The 17,738-nt window shown below is 41.3% G+C and overlaps 1 protein-coding gene across 1 annotated transcript in view; it reads right to left on the bottom strand.

Moving 5' to 3' along the window:
* The window catches only part of CDHR1 (cadherin related family member 1), a 45,859-nt gene that overhangs the window by 11,964 nt on the left and 16,157 nt on the right, over window positions 1–17,738 (bottom strand). Inside the window, exons 9-14 of the mRNA XM_054382495.1 lie at window positions 15,303–15,381; window positions 12,525–12,625; window positions 10,604–10,807; window positions 6,779–6,931; window positions 2,680–2,844; window positions 516–583 (exon numbers count right to left, since the gene is read on the bottom strand). Of these exons, the coding sequence (XP_054238470.1) occupies window positions 516–583; window positions 2,680–2,844; window positions 6,779–6,931; window positions 10,604–10,807; window positions 12,525–12,625; window positions 15,303–15,381 (770 nt within the window). The remainder of the gene's footprint in view (window positions 1–515; window positions 584–2,679; window positions 2,845–6,778; window positions 6,932–10,603; window positions 10,808–12,524; window positions 12,626–15,302; window positions 15,382–17,738) is intronic.

Here is a 17,738-nt window from a genome sequence, read left to right as displayed (position 1 = left end):
ACCACGCAATGCAGCTGGCCTCCAAAGTTAAAGTTTATACTTTTGAAAGCTCAAAAGCATTGTCTTTGTTTTGACAGGAGTTGAAACTGAACTATTTATACAAATATATGGAAAGGGGAAAGAGCAGAAGATATTTCCCCCCTGCCCCCTAGAACTGACTTTTCAGAACAAGACCAAAACCTCCCCTTTCTCTTGCAAGCACTTTTCAAATGATGACTGAACACATCCTATGTATTGGTACTTCAGCTGCCTTATGCCTCTTTGGGGCCTTGTGGATGAAATGCCATGGGTTCATGAAGCAGATGTTTAATGAGCACACTAGTTTTTCTGTTGTTGGTTTTACAGAACTCACAAAGAACACGGCATAAGTGTTGAGTAGGTCAAGAAGCAGCTCATTATTTTATATATTTTTTAAATAATTAAACTCTGCTTAGAAGTTACATAAGTTTTTAGTTTGGGGTAGGTTTTTTTGGTATGGGATTTTTTTTGTTTGTTTGGTTGTTTTTTTTACTTACAGATCTGCTCCTGTTCCATAGATAGAATATTTGACTTCTCCCCAAAGCCCTGAATCTGGATCTGTAGCCTTAAGAGAAGAAAAATAAGAGTCACCCTTTACTAAAATGCAAAAATTAATGTTTCATTTTTCTTTTAACAAAAGGCCATACAAAACCCCAAATTCTTTTCCCTCTTTTTGCCATCACATTTTTAGTGGAAAAAAAAAATCACATAAACGAATGTGCTTCTAGAAAAGTACAAAATCGAACAGAAGGAAACATCACTGGTTGTCCAGGGAAGCTGCCAGGCTGCTGTCTGTGCCCTGGCCAGGCTGGTGCCCAGAGACTCTAGCAGAGAGAATGCCACTAGATGGCTCCATCTGTTGACATTTAACACATCCTGCCTTTGAGAGAGGTGAAGCTGGTCGTGTTGATGCCAACAGACTTCCAGCACTCCAGCCTTCTCAATTATCAGTTATATACTAACATATACGCCTTAGACAAAATTATTTACTTTTGAAAGAGTATTTTTGAAGCCTCAGCTTGTTTCATTTATTCCATTTAGAGTAATGCATAACAACTGTTTCAATCTATTATACACAGTATTTCAGCTTTGTTCATATTTTAAATCACTGTTGTGCCCATGGGACTTTTAGTAATGCAGATACTACACCAAATGATATTTTTGCTCTGGACTCTTGTTGGCTTCTTTTCTTAGCTCGGGATTAGGAAAGCTATTGATTTGGTAGCAGCTATTTCCATAAGCTCCTGCTTCTCTGATAGCTCTGAGGTGTTATATTATAGTCTTCTATCTGGCCATTAAAATTCATGACAGCAGTGGTTGATTCATTCATTTTCCTGTTTAAATATTTGAAAACTGTAACAATATCTTTGATTCCTGCATGGTTAAGATAACAGACCTGCAGCCCTACTGATAGGTGTCTTTTGGTTCTTTGACATGAGTTTGTCAACCTGTCTCACTCCATAATTTTGACCTCGGTGTACTTTAGGACCGCTTGATTTTTCCTAAAACATTTGAACACCTGGAACTTCTGTCATAATTGCTATCCTGACTACTTGAGGTATCTCATTTTGTCAAGTGTATTTGTGAATCTGGGTCAAGTACTAAGCTAGCTGACAGTGTGTGACAGCAAATTTTAAGACGACTCCACAGCTATGCTGTCCTATGCACCTTGGCTCAGAGTTTTGCAAACTTTTTAAAAAATTCTTTTTTTGCTGTCCATCCCCTAAGATTTTTATTCAGCTTGCTGTAAAGATGGTGATGTTCGGGAGTCTCTGTTTTCCACAGATTTTCCTATTGCTTCCTCTAATAACCTTTCCTGTATTCTTTATGTTCCACTACTTCTTTCATTCTTCCATCCATAAAATTTGCCTTCATCACTTTATTATTCTGATAATTTAATTTTCTTTCCTATATTACTCTGATAATTTAATTTTCTTTCCTACTTGCAGCCAGCATGTGCTGGAGATCTCTGGCCATCTGCCTACATCATCCTTACCCATGAGGTCTCTGCAAGGTGACCTGCATCACCCACCAAGCCCCATATGACCAGCCACATTCTCACTTTGTGGCATGAGATGTTTCCAGTTCCAGCAGCTGCATTAAAGAGACAGCTCACATCCGTGGCTGGAAATGCTTTTCCAGCAAACAGGACCCATGTAATACCCTGACCTTCTTTCTATGAAAACATGAGAGACTGGAAAATCTATAGGCATCTTTTTCCCACTGTGATTAGAGACTTATGTAGGGATCTTTCTTTCCTATCTCTAAGCATTTCTTTAACTGTCTAATTATGCATTTAGCAGTCAGATTCCTCCCATGAGGAGGAGACTAATACCTACTAAGCAGCCATCTTGTTTTCTTTTTACTTATTCTGATGCAAGCAAATCCAGTAAATCCAATTCCACTTAGTCATAACTGAATCCTGCTGCTGGACACTGATCTGACTGGGGCTTTCTTAGTACTCAGAGATCATGTGATTTGCCCAAAAAGCAGATGGCCTCTAATTCAAAACCAAAGTACATTTGTTCTGAAAAATGATTGCCTACAACCAAATAGTCAGTAAGATTTGCTCCTTGCCTCTGCCCACTGTTTCTAAGGCACTTGAACTGTCTCTACACAGATCTAGAAAGGAGGGCATTTCTTGAGATGAATGAAACTCACCGTAACAGCCACTACGTTTGAGCCCCCCGGGGAGTTCTCAGGGATCCTGGCAATGTAGTAGTCGGAGGAGAACTTTGGGACATTGTCATTGGTGTCCAGCAAATGTATCACTACATCAGCTGTGGAGCTGAATTTCTCTGGTGTGTTCACCTCTATTGCAAGAAGCTAAGAAGAGAAACCCAGGAAATTACTACGAAGTAACTACTATTATCTCTTAAAGGACCTTCTTTCTAGTACTCATTGCACATTGACACATTTTAGCCTGGTTGGACCAGACAGCTTAAAACCAGGGAGATGATGAGCTATGGTAGGTTTGTTTGTACATGCTTGCAATGAGCAACCAAGCTGTAGAAAAAGGACTTAAAACCTGCATATACATATTAGAATTCATGTGACAGATATGATTGGTCATACCTAAGCAACACAGCTTGAAAAGCTGCAACAGAAGCAAGTAAACACCCATTCCTGGGTAGTTCCTAGAACTTAGAGAAACATGTACACTGAATCATTTTGAGTAATCATATAAACTGAGTCATGGCCATTTGCAGAGGACACAAATTTTTCATCGGGGAAGAAGTCAGGGCAATAAATTGCACCAAAGAGGGTAAAGAGATGAGAGGATTAGTACCCTGGGATGTTTGGAAGCAGCAGTTCTCACATCCTGAATGCACAACAGTCAGGGATCAGGCATGTACAGCAGAATCCTATTTCACAAAGTTTGTGAGATCTTCTACCACCAGACTTCTTGGGACTGCCTTCACTGCCAGATGCTAATTGGGATTTATCAGATACTTTCTGGGACTTTAAATTGCCTTACTGCCTCTGAGGAAGAACAGAGAGCCCTGGCATAACTCATTCTCATAACTGTTCATCTGAAAGGGCAAGCAGCCACAAACAGCAAGACTGGGGATGAGGAGAAGCCAGCAGCATAGATGTTCTGGATGGCTGTCAGCAGAGCTTAGCATTAGTGCATGCCTATCTCATCCCTCAGCTGAAGGATGGCACTGATGGGCTAGCAAGTTGGTTTCTCACATTGCCTCTTAATGCACAGCTAATGGATGCAGGAAAGAGCAGCCACCACAAAGAAGGGAGAGGATAACCCAGGCATCGGGCATGTGACAGTTCTTGGTAGGCAGCAGGGAGTTCTCAGATCCCTGTATGGGAACAGACCTGAGACAGTATTTGTTGGTCACCTCTAAAGCCTCAGGCAAGCACTTTTCCACAGGACTTCATCTCCTTAGCACCAGATGTTTTCTCTCTTAGTCTAACACAAATAGCAGCAGGGCTGCCATAGAGTCTCTTGTTCTGTTGGTGCAGCACCTTGCTGAGTCTGAGGGCTGTGGGAGCTCATCCTTCCTGTGCCACTCGTCAGGCACTCAGCCTCTCTTGCCCTGTCACAGCTCCCTGTGGGAGAGGTGGTGCAACTCCATGGGGCACATAATCTGTTCAAATCCCTGCTCTGCTCAGTTCAAAGAAATTTAAATCACCTAGAGATGAGAGGGTTTGGGGAGGGTGGAGAGAAGCTAAAGTCAAGTCTCAGTATCATCTTCTGAAGCTGTTCCTGCTAGGTGAACATTTATAATGGTTGGAAACATATGGTGAAAGAGCTCTTGTAGAAATCAGGCTAGAAGGATTACTGGTAACTGCTATACATCTGCTCTAAAAGGGTACTGTGCTCACTGGGTCTCTGTGCTAGCTTTTGTGTTTTGGAGTCTCAGATGGTGTTACAGCAAAATAAAGTTTTGAAGGGACAGTAATACAGCTGTCAGTAAAAATCTGCTCATGAGCAACTTCAGCTTCTAAAGAAACAGAGAGAAGAAAGTCACATTGCTTATCAAGCACACGGAGCTGTAACTAAATTATGACATTTGCAGTGAAATAATCTTTGCTGTGCAATCTTAGCACACTTTATGAAAGCTTAGTGTTTTTACTTTATTTTCTACATTCATTTTTTATTTCCTCTCCTCTTAGCAGCTGTAGTCCAGCTATGTCAACATGCTGACAGCATCTTCATTCAGAGAGGGCTTTTTGTCAGCTTACTTGCCAGCAATGTGTTAAACAGAACTACATTTTGTTTATGCAGAGAAGGAACAAAATAGTGTGCTACTAATTCACAGGATTATGTATCAACAATTAACACAAGTTCCAGAACAGCAACGTGAGATGTAGTCTTAAAAGTGTCAAGTAAATATTTAAAACAGTTTCATTTTGGCAACTGAAGATTACTTCAGCCCCATCTGGCCCTGGTCTATGGAATGCAGAATGTGCAGGTTATATCCAGGTGGGTCTAAGCTGAAGGAGATGGAGACAGGAGGTGTGAGTCTCAAAAGCCCATGAGCAGGTGGGACAGCAGAAGGCAGGGGTCAGATTGGAGGGCTATGAATTGCCACAGCTGCAACAGCTGGGAAACACTCTAGCTCTTGGACAGCTGAAAATGAAGGACGTCCCAGCTACATTTAAGAGCCAGCCCTAGATGTACAAGATATTTTTTTTCAGTGCATCTCCCAGTCAAATTAGCTTTAATTCCTCTCTGGCATTTTACTGTTGAATAACAAAACAGAGGAGAGGGAATCGTTTCTTACAGAAAAAAACATTGAAAACGGCTTCTCAAAGTTGCTGTGGGATAAATGTTAAATAGAAATAAGAATATATATAATTCAAAATTCTAACCAGAATGACTGCATTGGCAACTAAAGCTGTGCAGGAAGCAATTTGAACTTTTCAGGGAAATGCAGACAGCAGTGAGGTCTTTACAAAGTATTTGCTGCCATAAATTACTACCATATCATCCAGCTGCACCTTCTCCATTTGGAATCTAAGCAAAGGCTCCACATTTTTAGCAAAGCCTTATGGTCTATCTCCATCCAAAAAAAAAAAAAAAAAGTGAATAAGCGCTTTAACTAAAAAAAAACATATACTTTTTCCTGGTAATTAATTCTTTTGGTGGTCATGGAAATCACATTAAATACTTTGATTTCTATTAGTATTCATGAAGAGGTCAAGTGCAACTTCTTTACTGGGCTTTCAGTAGCTTTTCCTGAATAACTGTGTGCTGCTTATAATTAGTTTTAGAAGCACTTTACAGTCCTTTCAGAGTCTTTCATTTTAATGAAGTAATGATGCCTCGTATTTTTATTGCATCTATATGTAAGTTCTAAAGCTCAAAATTACTAAGGAACGTCACAAGAAGAGACATGAAGCATGATGCTGCGAAACATGCTAAGTACATAAAAGCAAACTGTGTAGCAAGGGTGAGAAAAAAATCCAGAAAGTTGCCCCTAGACTGTGGAAAAAATGCCACTTTTGTACAAAATCAAAACTAGCATATGTTAATACCCAGCTAGATAGTTTTGGTAACTTTAAAAATTATTATTATTTTTAATGATTACAGGGATTGTCTACACTATTTTTTGCAGTCACAACTGAACCAGCTATCCTCATGTTTAGAGGCAGCTGAGACAAAACCAGACTACTTAATTATCTTGCTCTTGAGCCAATGAATCCACCATGGAAGGGGATAATGAAAGGGCCCAACTTTTGCATGAAAGCTGTTTCTTGTTTGGCTGGCTTAGAGCATGAGTGAGCCTCAGGTCAGGCCACAAAAGGCTATATAGACAGAAACACTGACAAAGGCTGTGACTAATTTTAGAAAGTTATCTTTCAGTCAGCTGGAATCTCCGGCCTACCAACATTCAAAAGCATGATCATGAACCAAATTACTTAAGACTAAACAGGTAAAATTCTGGCTCCAGAGAAATTAGGATTTCATTCCATGAATTTATCATTGTAAAAGCAGAAATAACACCCTTAGGCTTCAGCATAGAATGACTCAGAGTCAACAATATGTGCAGTTTCCACAGAGAGGTAATACTCAATAGCTTTCACTGACTGGACATAATTAGACTGCAGATGCATCTGTTAAACATTTGGAAGTTGATGAACCAGAAGCAGAAATTTGTTTCCCTTACATGGAATATAATATCACTGACAATGCATCAGACAGTTCCAGGTGGATTAAGAATCTAAACCCCATCAGATACATAAGCCATGATATGCATATCATATACATAGGCAAAGAGGACTCAGAAAGTAGAAGTACCTTGAAGGTTAACACCTTGAATTTTTCATAGTCAATAGCAGCAGAATTTTCCACTATTATTGTAACCTGAGCCTCATTCAGGACAGTTTGGGGAACCACTCGGAAGATGCCACCGGGTCCAACAAGACGGAGGTTGAATTTAGCATTGGCTCCCTGTAAATAAAAGCAGATATGACATTGTTTTCAGTTAGTTATGCATTTCTTACAGACTAAATTGGCTCTGTTTCTTCACACTCTATAAAATTAGAATGAGTCTTACTGCTTACAGCCCTTTGCTCTCCATCCTCCTGGGCAAGAGACTGCTTAAGCAGCTTAGTTCTATAATCCCTTCAGCCCTGGTCATAAGATGGACACAGCTTTTCTTAAAATAGATTGACAAGCTTGGTTATTCTTTCAGTCATAATGGGAAAACCCTGCAGCAGGACTGGCTAAAAGAGAGACTTCTGTGGCAAGCTGGAAGCATGAAGTCTGGAGTTTCGTGCCACACACCGTGAGCTAGTTCAGGTGACAAAGATGACACCAGGTGCACACTGGCAAAGCAAGTGCTGTTTCCTCTTGGCTCCTGCTAAGGAAAGACAACTGAACTGCCTGAGTCAGGACAGTGGGCCCCTTAAAAATCCAGCCTGTGTGCTAAAAGCTCACAGCCTGGAATGATGATGCAGGGCCATGAAGACGTGAAATTTCCAAAGAGAAGTGGTACTCCACTGTTTCAACTGATTGGATTAAACTAGCCCACAGTTACTAAATATTTTGGAAGTTGATGTTCTTAGGGGAAGAGAGGGGATCCTCCTGTGCAGAATAAAATCTGACATGCATTTGACAACTCCAGGTGAAGTGAGAAACCAAATACCATAATATAGATAAACCTTCTAGCCAGTGAGGACGTGGGAAGTGGCAGTATCTAAAAGGCTACCACCACTTGCATGCAAGAGGTAAGAGTGAGCCAGAGCTAGCTGTCCAGACCTTATTATTAGGCTCTGGCCAGCCTGATCTAGTGTGGGGTGTCCCTGCCCATGGCAGTGGGGTTGGAACTAGATGATCCTTGTGGTCCCTTCCAACCCTGACTGATTCTATGATTCTATGATTATTTTAAAACTAAATGGAGCATGGAAGAGAAATGATAAAATGGATTTTCTCATATTCCTGCCATACAGGGGAGGTGGGAAACTGAGCTGAACCCACTTCACCAACTCTCTGAGTTCACAAGTTTCTCAAACAATGTTATGTTTACGCTGTGGCAAACAAGCCAAATTAACAGCCTGGCTGGTGTCATGTTCTCCTCCTAGCATGAATCTTGAGATGAAGGATTTCTAACAATAGCTTTCAAACAGGATAACTCTACTTTCAGCTCTGTCCCTGGAGGGCTTGTTATGAGCAGCTCTTGCTACAACAATAGCTTTTGTCATGAGGAAAAGCATTCAGTGGCAGTTGCCCAAGGATCACAGAATGATCTTGTATCCAAACTCAATGGTTTGGTCATACAAAACCTCAGAGCTATGGAGATGACAACAGGCTCTCTTTTGCTGGCTAGTAAAGCCAAACACTCAAAGACATTGCTGCTGGACTACAGAAAATACTGCTGATGGGGAAAGGAAACCATCTGACCATACCAAGTCCTCTGCACTCAGGACTGTACATGGCTGGAGGGACGGTGGCATGGGGCAGGGAGACAGCTGTTTCCCACCAAAAGCTGCATGATTTCTGACAGTGATGTCCATAGCAGATATCCTTGGAGCAAGTCATGCTGCAGCCTATCTCCAAGTGGACAGCCATGGGACACAGGAATGACTGAAGGAACTATAGCACTGCGCCCTAAGCTGTGTCTGTCACATGAAGAGGGCTGGGGGAGAAATTTATGCATGATGTTCCTGCAAGTGATCCATTACACTGTAATCCTAAGACAGACCTTGCCCATAGCTCCCTGCTCCTCACCTGGTACCATCCACTCCCCCAAGAGTCACCAGTGGCTGTGACAGAAACAGACATATGTTTAATTTCCTTCTCTTGAGCTGAAAGGAAAACATTGCATCCTATATCTTAAAAGAGAAGCAACCCAACACCCTTAAAGTGATATCTTAATGCTGAACTAGGAAGCTTCTTGAGACATCTATGCAGTGTATTTAGCAATGTTTTCTGCTTATTTTATAGCTGAACTTGCAGCCTGAGTATTTTGTCAGCTTACATATACTACATATATATATTTTGTCTCTTAATAGAAGAGATGGGTTTTGCTTCTTTCCTTCTGCAGCAACATCCCTTGTGACAATAGCAGGATAGATGGAGCACTGTTTTGAAAGCAGTCATTATCTGCTTGCTGCAGAGCAGCAGGAGGGAGGGGGAAGAAGGTAGTGGGTTTGATAGAGTGCAGTACACTCAAAACAGCACAATACAGAGCTCTTACATACAGAGTTATATAAGAGCACCCTTTCCAATAGTAATACAGTCCTCAGATGCAGGAAGCTTTTCTCTTGTCACTACCTAACCCCAGGCTAACTCACATGGATGCCATTCATGCAGCATTTAGCTTAGCTATCCCTATAGCAACCATCACCATAGTATCTATGAGCCTCACAGGTCAGTTAGATCACAGGCTGAGATTCATGGAGTTTTCTTCCCCTCTCCACTCCCCCCCCCTTTTTTTTTTTTTATTTTGGTCAGAGTTAGTTTGGCTCTGACAATTTTTTAAGGTTACCTAAAACTACTACTCCAGTGGGAATGGTTTTTCAAAGCATGCACTGCAGACTCTGACTGTAACATAAGAGTCAGAAGAACAATATATTGTAATAAAACCAATGTAAAGCTATGGACTCTATTGTTTCCAGGGATTGAGAAGATACAGACAGCAATTGCACTTGAAGTTGCTAAATTGATTGGCAACTAAGTAAATCTCCAAAGGGAGTACATTCTAGGACATTAGACTGACGACAAATGAGTGCAAACAGTAGTTAGGGAAAGTTCACAAGGACTGTTCAAGCTCAGTCACCACAAGAACTGGGTTGCAGCTTTAGGATAACCCCTCTCATTGACACAACAGTATATTACAGAATATATATATTTCACAGTATATCAGAGGTTGGAAGGGACCTCAAGAGATCATCAGGTCCAACCCCCCTGCCAAAGCAGGATCACTTAGGGTAGTCCACATAGGAACGCTTCCAGGTGGGTTTTGAAAGTCTCCAGAGAACATAACCCCCCTGGAGAGCCTGTTCCAGTGCTCCATCACCCTCACTGTAAAGAAGTTTCTCCTCATGTTGAGGTGAAATCATCTATGTTCTAGTTTGAACCCATTGTTCCTTGTCCTATCACTGTGTATCACCGAAAAGAGCCTGGCCCCCTCCTCCTGACACCCACCCCTCACATATTTATAGACATTGATCAGATCCCGTCTCAGTCTTCTCTTCTCCAGACTAAATAGCCCCAGGGATCTCAGTCTCTCTTCATAAGGAAGATGCTCAAGTCCCCTAATCATCCTTGTGGCTCTCTGTTGGATTCTCTCCAGCAGGTCTCTGTCTCTCTTGAACTGGGGAACCCAAAACTGGACACAGTATTCCAGGTGCGGTCTCACCAGGGCAGAGTAGAGAGGTAGAAGAACTTCCCTAGACCTGCTGGACACACCTTTCTTGATACATCCTAGGATTCCATTGGCTCTCTGGTCCAAACTCTCTGTGGTAATGTACCCTTCGACTACTGTATCTGCCCTAGGCTTTGGTGGAATGCATGTGAAATAGCTGAGTTCTTAAAATGACATTTCCCACCTGACAGCTCTTTTGAGTCTTTGGGAAAAATAAGGCACCAAAGCTGAAAGCCCACATAGTTTCCATTTACCTGATCTGAATCATTGACTGTAATCTTCAGTCCCCTCAAGATTTCACCTTCGGGGGGATGCTCATACATGGTCAGTTCAAATTTATTCTGGGGACCATTTTCTCCATAGAATGTTGGTGGATGGTTGTTGAGGTCGACCACCCGTATAGTCACCGTGGCAAAAGCGTACACTGAGCTCTCAGCTTCCTGACTGACTTCTGATGCCTGCAGCAGGCAAGAGAGGGGGAGAAGAATGATGAAGGTATACTCTTCTTTCTTCAGTTCCACATTCAGTTATTGTTCTGCATGTACAAGTCACCCTAACACACTAACTTGTATGGAGATTCACAACCTTATATTTCTCTAGAAATCTCAGTCCTTTTCACACTGAAGTTTATGATGATTAGAAGATTATGGTAATAAACCAGTTCCAATAAAGCCCCAGTGAAAAAATTCTCTTCCTCATTTTGTGATCTTAATAACTCACCCTAGGTGACAACAGTTCTCTAAAGATAGATAATCTGATAGAGGCAAGATAATTTCTTGCGTACAGAATTGACAGACTAGAAAAGGAAGACAACCTTTACATTTGCTGTGGTACCACAGGTAGCTGATTCTCATATTGTTGCAAGGACCACAGTCTTGAAAACCATGATAAAAATTATGCTTGTGGTATTTAGGCAAATATTTGAAAGAGAAAAATTATGCATTTGAGATTTAGTCTCTGATTTATAATTCTGTTTTGCTGTCTAGATGAGTTTAATTTAAACTGGATACAGTCAGGACAGACAAGCAAACCTAGCTGGCATTTTTATAACTGAAAGATCGAATTTGTCTGAGTTTTAACAATTCCAACATGGAATTTGATTCACTGGATTGAATCTAAAATGCTTCCTGTGTCAGAAGGGAAACTCTGACTGCCATTTTTGTAACAAAACTTCTATCTCTAACATGTTTTTTTGCTCAAAGGGCTCAACATCAAAGGCACTAGACTGCTAAATTTCTCTAAAGATGCTAGTCTGGTAACTGAGGTGCCTGTCTCAACCTATGCTGGGTAACACAACACACTTTTGGTTCCTCAGGCAGATTTTGTAGCCTGCACAAGATCCAGGTCACCACAGAGGTAATTAGGAGATCAGAAAAGCTTGCAAGGGCTTAACTAATCCTGTATCTGGGAGGCTCTAGCAGACTGCAGTAAATCAGAGATTAGGGGAAGAAATGGGGCCCAAGTTTAACTCAGACAGTGGGAATTCTATGATCTTCCAGATTCAGAAGCTGCTTGAGTTTACAAGCAAGCAAGTGCCTTGAGGATGCTACACCGGTTCTGGCAGCGTGGAAGGCCTTAAAGCTGCCTTTAGACAACATTGTCCTTACCATGACAAACTCTTGTATGGTAATACACATTTGCTGAAGAAAAAATAATACAATATTCACAATTTAAGTCCACATTTTTAAACTCTTGGTCTTTAGAAACTGCTTAAAGTAATGCAGTCTCTGACACTGATGCTAGCTTATCAAGGTGTAAGCATGTATCTGTATGTTGCAGATCAATGCTTCAGGACTTGATACTGGTAAGATATTGCATGAGCTGTCTCAGACCTATTACTAATAGATTTGACAGTTACCCATCTCATCACATCCAGGTTACAAGGCATCAATTCCCAGCTTATAAATAAAATCTGAAAATACGGAGAAGTTATCTATATACTGTAGAGGATGTCGATTCTCTAGACTCAGACGTGAAATTAGGACAAGGTTGTTTCTTTTGAAAGAAGTAATTTGAGACATGAAATATGCCAAGGAACAAAAGCACTCTAGATTTGGCACTCTGCTCAAACACAGGAGGTAGTGTCTAAAGCAGGTAAAGTCACCTATAAACTGAGCTGTTTTAGACAGTCATGCCTACTCATGGCATTTAAGACCAACAGGCCACACAACATACCTGAATTTTTAGTTCATACACTTCTTTCTTGAGCTGATTCGGGTTTTTTATAACAGAAATGGCTCCACTTGTGTTGCTGATTTCGAAGGAGCCTTCACTTCCTGCAATAAAACAAAGATACTCGAGTTACATGCCGTATTTCCTTTCTCTGAACAAGCATGAACAATTAACCATACACTTTAGTGAGCATATTTCAGTCCACAAGTGTATCCATATCTATTAGCAGATAGGAAGTCACTTTTTAAAAATGATGCATTTCTATGCCTGGTCACAGTGAGGTGAAAACACAGATGAAGATCAAAATGGGTTTCCTCCCCTAGGAATGGCACTGTGAAGCTCTGCCACCGTAGGCAGCTGCCATCACTATCCTGTTCCCACCCTGGTCAGGTTGTTTCCAAGTCTCAGCAACCAGGCATGGAAATTTGATATTCATTTCCATTATGCTGTCTTCTTCATATGCTGGTTTAGACAAAAATAGACATTCCTCATTTTAATTAGCAAGTGCATAATTAAGTCTCTGAGAAACAAGAACATTTCACTAATATCAGCTAAGGTGAGAAGTGTGACAATCAGTCTGAAAGGAGCATAGTCACTCTTCCTACAGACAGGATTCTCTGGAGAAGCATCTCCTGGCCTTAAGACATTCCATTGCTAAAAAATTCTCAGCCTCTTGCATGGCTGTCTTGAATAAAAAGGGATTTTGGAAGGTCTGGGGTAAACCTCAGGCTTTTTCCATTACAACAGAGTCTGACACAGACAGGACAGAACTGCAGCCTGACTTTGCTACTGCCCACCTAAATTCCATTGATGCAAATGTAAGATCAGTTACAGGGCTGCAATCCTTTGAGACCTGATGAATTTGTGCTGAAGCAAATGACAGCTTGCAGTGAGACAGTGGTGTCTCATCACATTGACTGCACTTATCTCATCACCATGGCCAAAAGCAGGCTGGTGCCCAGGGAGAGTACCATCCAGCAGTTCAGGAGATCTTGCCCTGTTCTGCCAAGGGGCACTGGGCATCCCTGTGTGGTACCTCATGTACAATACTGACCACAACCTATGCTTTGTGGCAGAGCCTACCATTGAAAGAAGTGAGTAAAGGCTTTACAATGAAGGAGATCAGCTTTCAAGAATAAAAGATGATGACCTGAAAGCCAGGTAATTTTTCTTTTTCACTAATTCAATTCTATCACGGATTTTTAAACCATCTGATAGTTTCCCATTTTGCTAATACCTGCAATAACTGCAACTTCATTAAAGTGCACTAGACACAACATTGAACAGATATTGACTCATACAATGGTCAATTATTAAGATACATTGGCCTGGAAAGCACATCCTGACTGAGCAGAAACTTAAGTCAATAGTGGTTTCAAGCCATCATGCCTCATGTTATTGTCTAGTTATCACAGGGAAATGGGTAACTGGGTACGGAGCACTATGTGTGTTCCCTTGTACAGCATGCTCTGAAAACTGGAGTGTTTTCTTAACATGATCACACACTCTTCTGGATTAAAAATACTGCTTATAAAGAATAAATAATTTCCTATTTGCTGTTAGTATTTTCTTGCCCTTCAACAACCCAGCCTGCAGGTATTGGAATAATGGCTTATCACAAGTACTGTCAGGTTCTGAGTTGCATGGGCAGAAACCTGGTGTACTCTTCTGTTCTTTATTTCTTCAACTTTCTATGCACTAAAAGCACATTCTCTTCCCTTGTTTTCCATTTCAGGCTAACAAAATCTGGTATTAATGAGCACAAGAAAAGCCTGCTCTTCATCAGGTCATATTTTTGTGCTACTCACACACCATCTCCTTCCATCTTAATTTTCCACTCTTTCTTAATCACCTTTTTTCAAAATCCCGTATCACCTTTCTTTTACGCTGCTCTATTTTCTTTGGGAATCTAATTATCTTTCCTCATTAATCCTATTTCCCTTTGACATTTGGACTAGTTCATCTGCTTTTGCCTGTTCTCCTTACTCATTTTCTCTTGTCTAGCATGTTTTCATCCCACTTGTTTGTCCTTACTCCTCATTCTCCATTTTTCTTTTTTACTTTTTCTCATTTTCTCTCTATTCTCTTTCGCAACCTTTTTTTTGTCTAAACATTTCTACCTGCTTCTATTTATTCCCTTGCATCGAGGAGAGGGAACCTTTGCATGGGTCCCATCCCATATCAAAGCAAAACTTGATTTGTAGCCCTCTCTGTTCTCTCTGGACCTTGCTGTTTAGCAAGAACTTACTACATATCTCTGGAACTCTATTTCAGATTTCTGTTATGAAATTTTGGCTTCTCTCACACCTGTGAGGTTGGGTGTCATGGAAGTCTTGTTTTGGAGGAAAGAGAATCAAACAAAACTAAAGTCGTGGCTTGAAACTTAACTGAGCTAAGTTATTGACTTCACCAGCTAATGACCTTCAATTCAGCTAAGTCTCACATTTATGCTAGTAAAAAATGTGCGACAGACACTCTCAGAATAGCTAATGAAAAACCTTAATCTTCTGTAAAAATCTACTATTTTTCCAGTGGACTTTACACTTAGTGTCTCTTCACTGGCAAATTAGAGGTAGTTCTGTGAAACAGACACTAAAATTCAGTGAATTGTATCTTGGCTGTTCTTTGGTAGACAGGGCCCTGGAGTTGTTTGAAGTACCTGACATTATTTCATGAGATTTTTGTCTCAGCTTTATTAAACTCAGGTTTATCCCATTCTAATGTAATGCCAGATCTACTTTCAGCTGTCCTTCAGATTTCATACAAGGCAAGTCTACTCACCGTTCACAATGCAGTAATGAATACTGTTAGGCTTTCCTCTGTCTCCATCAAGAGCAACAACAGTAAGGACCTCAGAGCCCTGGGGAGAAATGTGAAATTGTAGTCTGTGTGCTGAGACCAAAGAACAATGAAATTGTAATTCTGTATTAATAAACAGAGCTTTCTACAGTGAGGCATGTATGGGCAGAGTGGGTACTTTTGCTTGTGCTGTATGGGGACCAATGCAAAGGCCATTGACTCCCAGTCAGAGAAAGGTTAGCACATGGCTTTGCAGAGCAGGAGCTGAAGCTACTCCTTGGACCAACTCTGTGTTGTTCCTACACTGATAGGTTTAGTGGTTCCCAGTGATGTTGTAGCACAGGCACTGTACCTCCATACAAAGTGGGGACAATCCTGCTGCTGGTCATTCCCTATGACCTGCCTTTGCCAACCTGCTGCCTGCATCATGCCACTGCCTGCGCTGATGGCAGAACACTGGTTTGGTGCACAGGCCTCAGCTGCCCCAGGAAGGCCACGGCTTGCTGTGGCCTTGGGGCATGCCATGCACCTGCCAAGAGACCAGTGCCAGTCTGCCCAGTACCCAGCTCTCTTGTCCTTGTTTCCAGCTCAGCTTTGGGTGGGCACCGAAGGACCAGCAGCAGCATTGCACTGCTGCCCATGAGCTGCCCTGTGCCCACTGCTGTGGCAGTGCTGACTCCTCAAGTGTGGAATGGCTTCAGAGTCCATGTGGCCCTAGAGGCTGTCTGGCCGCAGGAACTGCTGGAAGCCATGGCCAGGGGCACCTAAGTTGGGCCACAAACCTGGACAGAGGATTTGGAATAATCTGTCTGAGACCAGATGCCCTCTGGTAGCTGCTGTGTAGGCTTCTTTCATTACTCCATGGCCACACAATGTGCTGAGAGACAGGCAGCTGCTGAGGAGCACAGGGTCATTTTGCTCCTACTGAATTAAGTTCAGACAGGCAGCAAAAGTTAAACAAAGCAACTTGGCTCACACAACATTTAGGCTATAAAATTATGGTGATTTAACTGTCCTTAAACCTTCAATGTCTTTCTGCACAGGTAATGTGGCTGTGAGCCACAGGTACAGAACTTGTGTACTGGAGACCATTTGTTTGTGTGACTACTCCTATCAATGCAGAGGGATAATGACTCAGCACTAAAATCCTCACCCAAGTGAACTAAAGTCTTACTGTTTGGGGCTGCAAAAACAGGGAACATTGAAGTAATTGTCAGTTAATCACAAACAGCAACAAAGAACATTCTCATGACAATCCTTGAATGAATTTTTCAAACAAGAGCAAGGTTCTGCTAGAGCAACTAGAAATACAAAACTGTGTTTATCATCATTTATGCTGGAAGCTGCAATTAAATCTGCCTAGTGGGCAAAAGATAGTGTGACAGAGTACTTGTAAATTGTGATAACTCCACCAAGGAGAAAAGAAGCAAGTTTACAAACTTAACACCAAGTGTGTAAACAGCACTAAAATCAGCTAGTGTCTCTCTCTCTGTGGAGCTCATTCTAATAGCAAAATCCACACTGGGAAGGACCAATTTATGCTTCCATCATTATAATATCATAATAGTGTAAATTATGAGCTCAAGCTGGATGTAATTAACATTTATTGACTCCCAATTCCATAGTAAACACTAACTCCTGTGTGTACCTGATAGCTATTTTAAGATCTATATGTAACTGTGAAGAATAAATAAATATTCATAATATAATTCATACCAAATATCTGCAAAGTACACAAGCATTACTTCTCTGATCTGCTGAAATGTAACAGCCCACACACTGAACTGCAATATACAATCATGCAAGGTACACTGGGATTCTGGACAGGAAGACAAGACATGATCTTTCCTGAAACTCAAGGGAAGATCAGGTAAAGGTGAACAGTGTGCAATCACACTGTCAAAGAAATCAGTAGTCTAATGTTGGGTAATTTAATGAGCAGAAACTACTTCTTGTCATATATATATATGAAGAAAATTTTAATTAAATTTTATTTAATTAAATTTTATGCCCCCTCCCCTGGAGGTGTTCAAGGCTTTAAGCAACCTTATCTAGTGGAAGGTAGGGAGGTTGGAACTAGATGGTCTTTAAGGTCCTTTCCAACCCAAACCATTCTGAGAATCTATGAATCAAGGTGAAAGCTGATCCATAAAAAAAATATCATGCTACTGCTTAGGTATAGAGAAAATTCATAAGTTTACAGCTTCAAGAATAATAGCTGGCTGAAAACCGGTTTGCTAAGCTGTATTGCAAGGCATACATTCTCCCCACACCTTGCCAGGTGCCAGGTTGATCTGCTTGAGAATAAAAGCACCGTGAGAGCACACAGCACAGAAATACATAAAGGTTTCTAGCACGATGTGTTCAGGTGAGGTAAATAGCAATTTGCTTAAGCCTTCAACCAAGTGCCTCTGAGGT

Source organism: Indicator indicator, chromosome 7 (genome assembly GCF_027791375.1).
Source record: "Indicator indicator isolate 239-I01 chromosome 7, UM_Iind_1.1, whole genome shotgun sequence".
NCBI classification, from domain to species: Eukaryota; Metazoa; Chordata; class Aves; order Piciformes; family Indicatoridae; genus Indicator; species Indicator indicator.
The sequence above is the reverse complement of the archived record's forward strand: the minus strand, read 5'-3'. Positions and strand labels throughout refer to the sequence as shown.